We start from the raw sequence: 13,512 nt of genomic DNA, 5'->3' as shown, positions 1-13,512 counted from the left end.
CTAACTTTTAAAGGGTGGAAAGACACTCCAAAGTGATGGCTTATTTTGAATTGTGGTGGTGCTTCTGTATAAGACTTTTATAGGGATAAAGGTGACAGAAAACAGAATTGGAATAAAGTAAAAAGGAAGGTTGTAAATGCCTCCAAGACAACAGAATGTGGTAGTTGTGTGTTGGATATTCTCATGAAGTCACAAGGTGGGACAAGCTTCCTTTCTGGGAGCATTGTAAGCCAAGTCATCTATTTCTGGAGCTCTTAAGAAATAGAAGCTTTGTTTAAATATTGCTGAGATTGAAAAACAGCTTGTAAATGCAGCTCAGCATTTAGCTGTTGTTGTGTATTCATTGAATTATCAGAGTTCAGACAGAAGTCTTTATCCAAACTAGTTCCTAATTCTAATTCAGGGCTCTGAAGTTAAATATATACAAGTCATTCCAAGAATTATAATTCAAAGCATCCGACAGCAAAACAGAACAAAAATATTTGCTCTGTATTGTATTTAAATGTTGAATTTTTCTGCACCAGGAGCCAGGAAAGCGATCACAGCTCTGGAGGATGACAGACACGGGAATGCTTTGCCATGAAGGTTCTTCAGTTCCTCACAACCCCCACAAACCTTCTCCTCGCTCCGAGGACTCCAGCATGATTTTGGATATCGCAGGCCTGGCAGCTGTCACAGATAACAGGTACTGAAATACAGCTCCTCAGGAGCCTGCTGGGGCTTCTAACCATGTCCTTGAAAACAGTATGATATCCTCTGAATATGGAAAGAGACTGTTCTGAAGCCATGTGAAAGAGCTGGATTTTATCTGGTTTTATAAACAACCCCTATGTGAATTGGAAATCCTCGTAAAAGCTCAGCTGATGCATTTTCAGGAGGTGTCTGTTGAAAGAGCACTTCAGAAAAGAGATTAGGTAAATGAGCTGGAGCAAAATAAATGTTCAGCCTTAACATGAGTGCAGAATAAAGGTGCTGAGGTGCTTCCTCTGAGCTCTGAGGCTTCCCCTGCAGGTATGAGCCCCTGATGCTGAGGAGGCCAGATCGGCGCCGCAGCACCACCCAGACGTGGAGCTTTCGGGATGGGAAGCTGACCTGTGGTATCCATGGGCTTGTTGTCCAGGTCAGTACTGATTGTGTGTTGAATTAGTTTTGGTTGTTGCTGGTGGAGATAGCAGAGTCATTTGGGTTTAGTATTGAAGTGAACTGAAAGCTTTGAGGCAAGTTCAGAATACAGAGCAAAGCAAACTTGGGCAAACAACTGAAGTTTTAAGTTTATCCTTGAATGTTCTTATTAATTTCAAATAGTAAAAGATCTTGCACTATTAATTAGAAATTAGAAAGTTGCTTTAGTTAGTACTGATAGTACATTGATCATTTTGTGGTCAAGTTCCTGCTTGAAGCAACCAGAAAAGCTCTGTGCTGCTCTCTTTAGTTGTTGACTCAGTAAGGATTTATATTCTCATCTGGAGGTCCAGCATTCATCTTTTAAAAAGCTTTCTATCATTTTGGAAAACTTCTCAGGAAGGACTTGATGATGTGATAACTTCAGTTTTAAATGTGCTGTGGGAATACTTAATTCCCACTTAACTGTGTATTACCTGCCTAATTATCAATTACTCAATTATCAATCTTGGCTGTTTCTTTTTTGGTTGCCAAACTGATTAAACATGAGTTACCAGAAACTTTAGTAATATCAAGTAAAATGCTGCAGGATTTCTCTTCTTTTCATTCCGTACAATACAATTTTAAATTAATCTATGTACATAGTTATCTGAAGTATTTAACCATCACTAAATTACTTAATTTTTTTCCTTACTCTGTTTTATTTCTCCAGGCAAAGGGAGGAATACAGGGTCTTCATGATGGAGCTGAAGCTGTTCTAGGTCCTGACACCTCACTTGAACTTTTGGGGCCAGTTCCACCTGAACAGCAGTTCACAAACCAGAAGATGAGGCCTGGCTCAGGAGTATTGGCTGTGACAGTCATCCCAGATGGGCCAACTAGAGTTCTGCAGGTGACAGTGCTTCCTTAACTGGAATCTACTTCCATTATTTATTTATACTGGAAATACTCTTTCTGTGTATTGCATCATTAAATCCTTACAAAAAACTGCCTTTATAGTGATATTAAGGGGAAGGGAATACCATAAGCCAGAAATAGTTACTACAAAAGTTTTCCTTGTCCTTTTTTTAAAAAAGAGTTTATTTTCTATGGTAGGACCATGTAGCTGTTATTTATATATAGGAAAGTGACCATTGTAGTAATTTATTTGTTTTCAGATAACTGATTTTAAACAACGTAGAAATGATCGTTCATGCAGTGAAGGAGAAGAACTTCCAGTTACAGAACAGGATCTGCGCAAGTTCAAAAGTCCAGATACAGAGCAGGAATTAGAAGTAAGATATGACAACTAGTTCTTGTCTTTTTTTATTTCATTTTCCTTTCTAGATTTTGGGAGGGGGATGTTGGTCAGTAACTTCTGATGATGACCTTGTGTTATGAAATTGTAGATTTTCCTGCTGCAGCTTCTCATTCTTATAATTTGGATTAATATGCCTTAACCCTCTTGATTCTAAAGCTGATTGTTAATGAGCTGTTCAGTCTCTCTGGAGATAAAAAAGAAACTTCTTTGCAGAAAAGTGTATTTAATATCACAGGTTTTTTCAGTGCTGGTTTGCTAGTGGTGGTTTTTTTCCCTTCTTTTCCCAGGTGCTTGTGAAACTGGAAGGTGGAATAGGATTGTCTTTGGTCAACAAAGTCCCTGAAGAGCTTGTGTTTGCATGCTTCACCAGAATTAATGTCCACTACACTCAGCTCTCAACCAGTCAGGTGCTGGAGCTCAGTGTGCATGACATACAGGTATTTGCCATTTTGGAACAAATCCAGTTATTTATTCATGGGTCTTCTTCAGTTTTTTGAGTCATAATGAGTTTGAAAAATGTTTAGAGCTGTGATGGAGATTTTAATTCCTAAGTATAACTGGAGTTTGAATTCTGTTTTCTGTCCCCTCTGCAGGTGGACAACCAACTTATTGGCACCACACGGCCTTTTGTGCTCTTTCTGACACCCAGGATGAGTGAGAATGAGCCCCTGGACGCTGGGCCTGCTGTGCAAATCAATACCATGAAATCTCCTAGTAAAAATGCACTGACTGATACATACAAGGTAAACCACAATATTTTGTTTGTGGCACCATAGGTATTACTTTGCTTAAGTGACCTTTCCTGTTCTTAATTTTTACTTGTAATCTGAATTCAGTGGTTTGTGAAACACACTTAGTTGAATCAATTCTGAAGCTTAAAGGACACAGTGTCCACCTTTTCATGTTTAAAGCAGCGGTACAGTGATGAACAGGGTAATAAATATGTTTAAAAATGTAACAAATCAGTCCAGACTCCTGTCTGTCCATGTCAGTGACCTTACTTTTCAAGGCAGTTATTCTCTCCTGAGAATGGTAGCATAATGAACCAGAATATCTCTGTTTTGCTCTTCAGGAGTTGAATATAAGGTCATAAATTCTCTCTGATAAGCTGTTATCTTGCAGTGTAAACCCTGTTCTGTGCACTGCAGCTGTTTGGAAATGTTGGCTGGAAACTTATCCACTAACTGTAATATGTATTGTGAGGGCAAAACTGAGTTGGTTGTCAAGACTTTCTTTCTCACTTGGAATCTTCACACATGTATTGTGACTCTGTTTTGACAAACAACTGATTTCAGTGTTGAAAATGCAGCTAAGATTTTGAAGTGTTAGGATTAGGTAATAAAGCACAACACCTTCCAGAAAATTGAAATAATCATTACTAGTTGTAGATAACTTGAAGTGAAGGAAGCTACCAAAGACATTTTGAATGTGGGAGTCTTGCTACAAATCCATTAAAGTGAAAATATTCCACTGAAATAGAGCACATTGTCCTTTTTAATAGCTTACATGGATTATGTTTCTGGTGTTAATGCTGTAAACTGAGACTTGTTTATCTCTGTAGCATCTGATGATCACTGCCCGAAAGTTCACAGTTCAAATTGAGGAGAAACTACTTCTGAAGCTATTGAGTTTCTTTGGCTACGACCAGTCAGAATCAGGTGTGGTATAAAATTGCACAGCCCAGTTTTACAGTGTACAGAAGTCTGATGACCTTTGCATATCAAATAAATAGAAAACAGCAGCACCCTCTTGGCTATTTGGGATGTGCCACTCTTGAACAGAGCTGGAAATGCCTCAGTTGCCCCTGGGAAGCTGTTCATGGCTGTTGTGCCTGTTGCAGAGCTCAGGTGGTGACCCAGGAACAGGCTGTCTCTGGAAGGAGTTCAGTATTCATTTTCACTTCCTGGATTTGGATTCATCTGAATTGGGATAAAAGAAATTGTGTTATTAATTTAGCAAGCCACTTTGTTTAGTGATTTGTTGAGTTTGTTTATTTAACCCAGGGCTAGAAGTGGGATCTGTGTTAATTTGTTCCTTTGGCAGTTCCTCTTGCTTCACTGCAGGGAAATTTTGTCTGTCTGACCTTTGTTGTGGCATCCATACCCCTGGCTTTAATTGTAATGTGAGTTTTCTTTCATTCAGTGAGGCAAGACAGACCTTTTCAATCTTCTGATCTCATAGATGGTGTTCTAATCCTCCTATTTTAATGTTTATCTGTGCTTTGGAAACTTTCTGAAATGTTTGTTTTGGAGTGGCAATTGAAAAAGTCACTTCTATTATGCAGTAGCCTGTGTACTGTTACATAATAACTGTCACAGGAAAAGAACTATTTTTGGGATGATTCCAAATGGGGCCAAGCCTACAAATGATGCTCCAGAGTTCTGTCTTGCTAATCCACAGTATCCTCTGAATTGTCTCTGGAAAAATAACAATATTTCATTTCACGGAAGACTTGCAAATTTAGATCTCTAGTGATGAGGAAGAAGTCAAAATTTTGAGAGTTTTACCCTTAGCCTTTTAACTAATCTGCCCTTTGTTCTGGTTTACCCTTTTGCTGGTTTTTTGTTTCCTTACTTATCCACTAATGCTGGTGATGTCATCCAAGATTCAGACAAAAATCATTTTCTCATTTACAGTCAGCATGTTTAATTGTTCATAAGTCTGAGTTCATAAGACCTGGTGATGTTTCATTTTTCCCCTGCCTCCTCACACCACCCAGGTGCTCTTACAAATAACATCAGCCTGTTCATGTTGACCACATTAGACTCACTCTCTATGTTAAATTGATTTATTGAATGTCATCTGTGTAGGCATTTTGTCCATTGTGCAGTGATAATTGAAAACTTGCTTTGTACATTGTATTCCTAGTTGAGTGTGTAAGGAATTACAGAGAAAGCAGAGAGAGGAAAACAGACTGTGGCTGCACAGTAGGGAACATTGCCTGGTTATGTGTTATCTCCTTGTTTCTGTGTGCTGATAAAGATAAATTAGAAGTGAGATTAAAAGTTCATATAACAGGTTTTAGAGATGCAGAGGATCTGACAAAAATTCTTGAGCTTCAGAGGTCAACTTCGTGTCACAAGGCATGAGTAATTTTGCTGGCTACACCAGCAGTCACACATACTTTTTATTTGTACAGAGAATTGTTAACTCTTAACAGAGTGTGCATTCCTAACCTCATATTTATTTATCTTTAATTGGTTCTGATTCCTGTGTTTTGTCTGGATACAGAGGTTGAAAAGTATGATGAAAACCTCCATGAGAAGGTTGTTGAACAAGGCGGGGGACAGAAACGATACTACTTTGAAAATCTGAAAATCAGTGTGCCTCAAATCAGGTTGAGTGTCTTCACTTCCAGCAAGCTCCCTTTGGATCTCAAGGTACACCAATGCATTCCCAGAGTGAGCTTCAGATAGAGGGGGGAAAAGAGAATAGAAGCTTTGCCTCAATACTATTAGTTTCTATTTACTCTTGCATTATATGAGTTACAAATAATAGAAGTTCCAGCAATTTCTGACGTTTAATTTGCTTAATTTCCAGTCTGTTCTGTAATAGTCCTTAGTTTTTGTAATTTCAGTTGAAGTACAGCCAGCTGGGCCTAATGACTCACTGCTTTACAAAGGGTCTTAGTTACAATAATGGAAGTGTAAAGATCCTGAAGAGAATAACTACCACAAAATACAAAGTTACTCAATTTAGCAGAAATACAGGGAAACTCAGAGTGTTTTCGTCCAAAAATGTTTCATTTGAATTGGAGGATTTGCATGAGTACTGTTCAATATGGTCTAAAATTAAAGTGAGTTGAGATTGAGTATGAACTTCAAAGAGATGGGAAATCTGGTCTTTTTCATACAGTAATAAAACTGGCACAGTTGGTAAGTGGACCAGGGATTTCAGATTATAGCAAAAATATAATCTCATCCAGTGTTACAAACTGTGTGTTAGGACCTTCCTGGTCAGTTGCCACTTCAGAAATGATAAATTTAATATGTAAGTCCAAAATATGTCAGTTCCCTTTGAGTTAATACAACTACTTTCCTCCAGGATGGGTAAGTTGAAACAAAATCAACCAACGAAACCACAAAAAGCCCTCCCCAGTGGGGAGGAACTGAGCTGCTGCCTTTTCAAAAAATCAAATCTGAGACACCAACTGGGCTTTTTTGTCCTTGATATTAAGGACATCAGGATGTGCAAGCTCTTAATGAAGTTTAGTTTTGTGTAATGTTTATCATGCAGTCTTACCAAGATGATCCAGAGGATGACCAGTCCTGCATTCTTGTGTTGCTTTTACCAAATCCTTGTGCAAAGGACAGTTCAGTAGCTAGCTGGGATATTCCCTAGCTGTGATAGTCCTTAGCTGGGACATTCCTAGCTATAATATCCCTTAGCTGGGATATTTCTTACCACTCAATAACAGCAGCAGCATCCTGAATGTGTGTTTGCACTTCAGCTTCAACAGGAAAACCCTCCTAATTCCATTAGCTGAAATGCAGAGGGAGGAAGCAGAATTAGTGGGGAGTGCTTTAAGAACCCAGCACTGTGCACTGTTCTGTTTGGATTTCCTACCACCCTAGGTGTAGGATTGCACATGGATCCATCTTGGCAGCCTCCAGCAGCATTCCCAAGAGAAAACTTGGCATATACATTTTTCCCCTTCATGTTAATAGTCCCTGCATATTCTGTATATTGACTTTCACAGAAAGAGTTCCATTCAGTTCTGTAGCACAGGAGAGTTCAGGGTAGGAGGGAGAGAATAATCACAGTAGAGCCTTTGTGGAAGTTTTTCTAACTGCCTCTAATGTTTCTGCCTTGGACATGGCTGTCTGGTAATTTGGTGTAGACAGATTATTTTTATTAGGTACCAGTATTAACAAAGTTGCCTTATATAATATCTGATAGTTAAACAGGAAATTACTTCCTACCCCAGTGAATAATGAAGACTACTCTGGTTGGTCATCCATTTACTGAAAAAATAAATAGCTCTTTTCTTACTTGCAAACTTAACTCAAGATCTGTAACTTGCCTTAATTGCCTGCAGATGGCACAAAACCTCGTGTTCCTTATACCAGGCAGCTCTGGTGATTAATGTGTAAAGATACAACAGCAGTGTGAGGCTTCTTGCCTTCTTCAGTGTCTGATGTTGGTGACTGTGCAGATGCCATTATCAAGACCTGAAGAAGAAGGGGATTCCTTCTGCCTTAAAAAATCAGTTTTCTTGTAATTTTTTTTCCAAAATTATTTTATTTCTCGGTGTGTGTATATTTAGATGTATAGCTTGTCCACCCTATGTGTGGGGGTTTATGTATAAATTGTATGAGGCCTGTGAGCTAATTATAGTCTTAGTTTTCTTCCTTGAAAAATAATGGGAAAAACTAGTTTAATGAATTTCTGTACACCACATAATGTTAAAAAATGAGCCTCAGGCTTACAGGAAATTATGGATGTCATTCCAGCTCATCCTGGCACTTAATCCCTTCACAGAAGTTCAGCAGGGTGGAAAACAGCATGTTTTGTTAAGGCAATTCATTTAGGGTTGGTTTAATTGAGCATTAGAACAATGTAGCAAAATTATATATGGAATCTTAGACACATTTTGGTTCAAAATATTCCGAACAATTGTGGGAAGCAGATTGCATTGGGAAGCTCAGTGACTTTCCAGTTATTGAAGAAATGCAGTGCTAAGAAGTGATCAGTGCTCCCAGTTAAAAGGTTTGTGGGTCATTGCTCTCTGTATCAAAGTGTCCACACTGCAGAGGTAGAGAACTCCAGCAGCTTCAGAGAATCTTGGTTTGTTACCCATGTAAAGGTAAATTCACTTGGTTGCTGTGAATGAGAAGCAGAGAGAAGAATTACCATGGCAGTATCTTTTATTTCCTTAGGCATTGAAAAGCACCCTGGGAGTCCGTCTGATCCGGTTTGAAGATGCTGTGATTAATCTGGATCCTTTCACTCGGGTCCATCCCTATGAAACTCAGGAGTTCATCATTAATGACATTCTGAAACACTTCCAGGAGGTCAGTGTGGTGGAGATGATGTTGTGGCTAATGCTGAACTTCTCCTGGCTGAGGAAGATGTGGGAACTTCTCCCTCACTATTAAGTGTTAGTGCTGTGTTGCTCTTTGGGATATGGAGAAGTAGTATCCCAGAAGAATTCTAAGAGTACACTGCATTTGAATATGAAACTATTGTTAATTTTACTGGTATTTGTGTGTTGATTTCTCCAGTAAACCTACCTGGGTTGGTATAAGCTTCTGTTATGGGTGGAATGTTTTTTTAATTTTCATCAATCTTGCAGGTGTTAATGTGATCCATAAGAAATACTTAATTCTTCCTCTTGATTTTACAGGAGCTGCTGAGTCAGGCAGCAAGGATTCTAGGTTCTGTGGATTTCCTTGGCAACCCTATGGGTCTATTGAGTGATGTTTCAAAAGGTGTTTCTGGACTTATAAAGTATGGCAACGTGGGTGGTCTCATCAGAAATGTCACTCATGGAGTATCAAACTCTGCTGCAAAGGTAATCATGGTGATAATAAAGTTTGCTACAATAAGCAAAAAATAGGCAAGAAGTCAAATAGAACTGCTGATCATGTTTGAACTGCTTTATGTCCTGTTTGTTTTGTAAAAATTTTGTTTGAAGATTTTGTTTTTCTTAAGTGCTTTTTATACATCCCAGGGATGCCAGAAACAGGAGTCAGTGGAGCACTCCAAGCCCTATTATTGCTGTAAAGATACTTGCAGGTGGAATCAACAGTTAACCAAAATGAGCAATAATTTGCTCCTATGTGCAAATGAACAAAGCTGTGTTATATTATGTATATAATTTACATAGAAAGAGAGCACTAGAGAAAGGTGGAGTATTGAAGGGGTTATTTAGTATAACAGGAGTTGTTAATTTTTGAGAAGTGATTAAGCTGATGTGAATAGCAATTATTATGCTGACACTTGAGGTTTAGAGTTTTTTGTGCCACATAGCAACAAACTAAGGAGTTTCTAGATTGCTTTGTATTTATCTGAGGTTCAATTCCAAAGTCTCTGCATGGTGAACATTCTTTCGTTGGTCCTGATAACGAGTGAGAGAATTCCATTATATCAGTGAAAATAGGTGTATTTAGTGCCTGAGAGAGGGACGATCTGAGGCAGGAGTTAGACATAGGAAGCAGTTGGGATCATACTGTACTTGATCCTGAGCAAACATACGTTCCTGAAATGTTTTATTAGATGCATGGTGTGTCAGCATGAGCCCCTTCATGGAACTGGAGTAATGCTTTTTGACACAAGGACCTGTTGGTTAAGTTTGGTTTTGTGACATTTCTCTACTTTCTATTTTCATTTTCCAAACTGGTGACTTTGTACATGTGTATTGTCATGGTTCATCTTTCAACAACCTTTCCCACTTCTTTGTACTCAAGGAAATAAGCTTTTTCCCTTCTTTAGTGGAAAAAGGTAATTCAGATGTGAAATGCAGAATCTGTATAATTACAGAGAGCTCCAGACTAATGTTACCAAACCTAGTCCATCTCCAAGTGCAGAGCTGTGTCTGACCCAGAGAGCTGAACCATGAGCAAAGATGACATACACATTCTCTGTCATCATTCTCTTCTTTGCAGCATTAGCCTATTTTGGACAATTTCAAGAAAGTCACCTGAAGTACCATGTTGATATTCCTGTATTTATCCCCTGGCAGGTGGTTCTGTAGTCCTTAGCACTGCAAATACAAGCTGATCCAGGCAGTCTCACAGAAGACTTGCTGAACTCCTGCAAGGCAGCTGTGTCTGTGTGCAAATGAGTACTTCTGTCCATGCTTTCTCCTCGTGGTTGTACTCTCTGGTGACCCATCCACCCCACCCAATAGAGTGTGTTTCTTTAGAGTTTCCTTCCTATAAAGTGTTGTTTCCTCATCGCAGTCACATCTGCAGCAACAGTCTCATAAATCTTCCTTTAAAAGGCACGAGCCTTCCTCTCTTTCCCACAAGGGCAAGGTCATTCTTTGAACTTTGGAGTCATTTGTAACCAAGGGGTTTGTGAAGGAAGATTTTCAAAGGCAGAAGGGCAGTTGGATGCTGAACTCCTTTCAAAATTCAACGGGAGCTGAGTGCCTGCTTCCCATTTATACCTTTGAAAATCACCCCATGTACTATTTAGCTGTCTTCCAAGGTGTTTTTGTCTTTCTCCTTGATATATCAGAAATGTCTCTGTGATACAAGTCTCACACAGTTCCCTTTTCAAAGCTTTTTGTATGGTTTATGTGTTTGTCCTTTTGGAACAGTAGAGAACTCCACAATTTAAGAAGGCTTAGTACATTATGGAGCTCCTTGATGAATCCTTATTCCAAAGGTTGAATCTTAATTCTGCTGCATAGAACAGAATGGTAAAAAAGGCTCTAATAGGTTGAATTCTTCCTCATCTGTTGCACTGCTTTCAGGCATTTAAATCTGCCCTAAAACTAAGCCAGGAATGTGCATATGATATAAAAATGACATTTCAAGTACAGTTTGTGATGTGTTATGTAAGTGGTACAGCACAGAACTTTGCCTTCTACTTTCTGTTCTACCTTGTATGTGCCTTATGAGTGTGTCTAGGATATGTAAAGTTTTGGTGAAGAAAATCATGTGGAGAGAAAAAGCAATTTGAGTTAGTCAAGAGAAACAAGACCGAAACAATTAGGTCATTTTCATCTTGCTGGTGGTGCTTTGGGAAGCTATTTTAAAGTATATTTTCACTGCATAAATGTTCTCCTAATTCAGCTGTGCCACAGAGGGCTCTTGTCTTTGCAGCTTATTCTATGGATCTGGTAACTAAAGCAGCCAAAACTAGGGGAGTCTGTGTCCTGCACTGAGGGCTGGGAAAAATCTCCATTCTGGTGGTTTGGGTACCTGACTTATGAAGTGTCTAAAATAAAAATCTATCCTAGATTTTAAGATGAGTTAGCTATTAAGGTGTGAGTAGATAGATAAAAACAGAGTAATGCTGTAATCATGGCTTTAAAAGTAACACTGCTTGACTGAATCGAGGAGTAAGCTATTGGAGTTGTATCTGGTTTTGTCATTTTATTGCTTTTCTATTTTATAGTTGTGCTGATTATCCCTGTAATGGCTTTTCCATGCATTTCAGAGCATGCAGTGGGTAATGCCTTCTTTCAAGTGGAGAGCTGCAGTGTATTTGAATTGGCACAAAACCTTAGGTTAAATAAAGTTCACTACAGACAGTTTTGTAGTTTTTATCCCTTGGAGACTCCAAGTTCTGTATTTTAAAAAGTTCTTTGATCCTAAATATAGACACCTGAGGGAATTTCATTCCCTCTGAATGGAGCCTTCTATAGTTGCCATATGTGTAGAAATGTCTCACATTCTTGGCATCCACACTTTTTTTTATTTCCCCCGTTAGGCAGGATAGAACTAAATCCTAAATTGTTCCTCTTTCAGATGTGTTTCAATTAGAAATGAATATTGAACACTGAATTAGCAGCTGAACAAAACTCTTCTGTAGCTTGTGTTTTCCAAATGGAAAAGTGTGGTTGTATCTATTCCTGGCAAATAGGTGTTGTGCTGACATGGTGAAATTCCTGATGGTAAAGGATTGAAAAGATTCACAGCTTGTCAATACTGTACTTCATTTGTCTAAATTCTTTCTACCCCTGCAAGGAATTTCCTTATCTTTTAGGAATTATGAGCACATAGTAGTGTGGCTGTTATGACTCTGAGGTTGGGATATAGGATGGAAATAATTGGTGTGTCCCTCCCTTCCTCTTGAGAAAAAGAATTTAATGAACTTCATGAGAGAGCTTAATTTTCATATTGAACTTTGAAGTTTCCAGTTTCATTAGGCTTCTTAAGGAAAGGTAAACCATCAGCCCCAGCTGCATTCCCTGGTAGGTTTTTGGGAAGCATGCAGGGTTCTGGGAGAAAAGCTTCCTTCCAGGAGCAGGCAGCTGAGATGCCAAAACTTCCCTAGAACAGAGTTGCAACAAATTGCATTTGAGTGTTTGTTTTCTTTTATGATTGATGAACTTTTCTGCCCTGGATTTTCATTCCACCTATTTATTTCAACCGAGTTCAGAATGATGGCAGAGGTGTTTAGGTGCTTAACAGAGACAGAAAAAAAGGTGAGGTATTAGAGCCAGGTAAGAAAATTTTAAAACTAGTAAGGATGAAAATACTGCTCCAGGTGAGTGTTTGACTTGGAGGCATTTGTAGAAGAGGAACATGAAACATGAAGGGAAATGGGAGTTTTAACCCTCCTTGGAAGATAAATCATAGCAGAATCTCAAGTGGTTGGCAGTGACAGGAAAATAAAGATAACTGGATGGAAAACGAAGAGGAAGTAATAAAGGGATTATTTAAAAACAAATCTTGAGCGAGTGCTTGACTTGCATGAATGTTGAGTTTAACAAAGCTGGCAGTAAATAAGATGAGAAGTGGCTGTAGCAGAGGGAATTTCGAGCAGGCTCTACCCAAAAACAGACAGAAAGGTTTCTAGAACAGTCAAAGCTGATGGTTCCCTGTTGTTTAAAGTTTCTTAGTTCAAATAACCAGCCACTCCTCTTTGATTCCACTCAGAAAGAAGAACAACTGCCATTCTCCCATCTTTGGAGTCACTGTGGCTCTGTTCTAGCAACATTAGCTCAAAATGCCAAGGAAGTAGCTGAAAATAAAATCATATCTTGGTGTTAGGGAACTTCCAACAAAAGCCTTTGTTTATGAAGCCTGAGAAAGAAACAGAAACACATGGTGGTGTTTTCCTCAGAAGAGTCTTAAACAGAATCATCAGCTGATACTGTAGAAAGGTCATGGTGGTGTTTGGGTTCTGAGTTTTCTGAGTTTCCTGCTGTTCTATATTTTCCTGAGTTTTGTTTGATTTCCTGCTCTTCTCCTTAACTCCTACGAGCAGAATGTGTGAGGTTACTGGCAGTGTCACTGGATAAAAGTGAGAAAGGCTGGAATACATGTCATCTTTCTGGGCAAATTTACAGATCAGAATTTGGGTTTTCCTTCAGAAAAGCTGACAGCCATCCCTTACAAAGGGTAGTTGAGGTATTGAAGTTGTGGGATTTAGCAGCAATTACCACAGTTTTTTGTATTCTCTGACTGATT

General features: G+C 38.8%; 1 protein-coding gene across 5 annotated transcripts in view; it reads left to right on the top strand.

The window, feature by feature from the left end:
• VPS13D (vacuolar protein sorting 13 homolog D) overlaps positions 1–13,512 on the top strand; it is a 92,387-nt gene that overhangs the window by 48,934 nt on the left and 29,941 nt on the right. For all 5 annotated transcript variants that reach the window (XM_085080013.1, XM_085080015.1, XM_085080012.1 and 2 more), the window contains 10 exons: positions 525–685; positions 1,012–1,120; positions 1,835–2,014; positions 2,280–2,396; positions 2,710–2,859; positions 3,016–3,165; positions 3,984–4,080; positions 5,654–5,802; positions 8,302–8,436; positions 8,769–8,936. In XM_085080013.1, the coding sequence (XP_084936139.1) occupies positions 525–685; positions 1,012–1,120; positions 1,835–2,014; positions 2,280–2,396; positions 2,710–2,859; positions 3,016–3,165; positions 3,984–4,080; positions 5,654–5,802; positions 8,302–8,436; positions 8,769–8,936 (1,416 nt within the window). The remainder of the gene's footprint in view (positions 1–524; positions 686–1,011; positions 1,121–1,834; positions 2,015–2,279; positions 2,397–2,709; positions 2,860–3,015; positions 3,166–3,983; positions 4,081–5,653; positions 5,803–8,301; positions 8,437–8,768; positions 8,937–13,512) is intronic.

This window comes from Lichenostomus cassidix, chromosome 21, assembly GCF_008360975.1.
Source record: "Lichenostomus cassidix isolate B80296 chromosome 21, HeHo_3.0, whole genome shotgun sequence".
Taxonomy (NCBI): domain Eukaryota; kingdom Metazoa; phylum Chordata; class Aves; order Passeriformes; family Meliphagidae; genus Lichenostomus; species Lichenostomus cassidix.
This window is presented reverse-complemented; position numbering and strand designations above follow the sequence as displayed.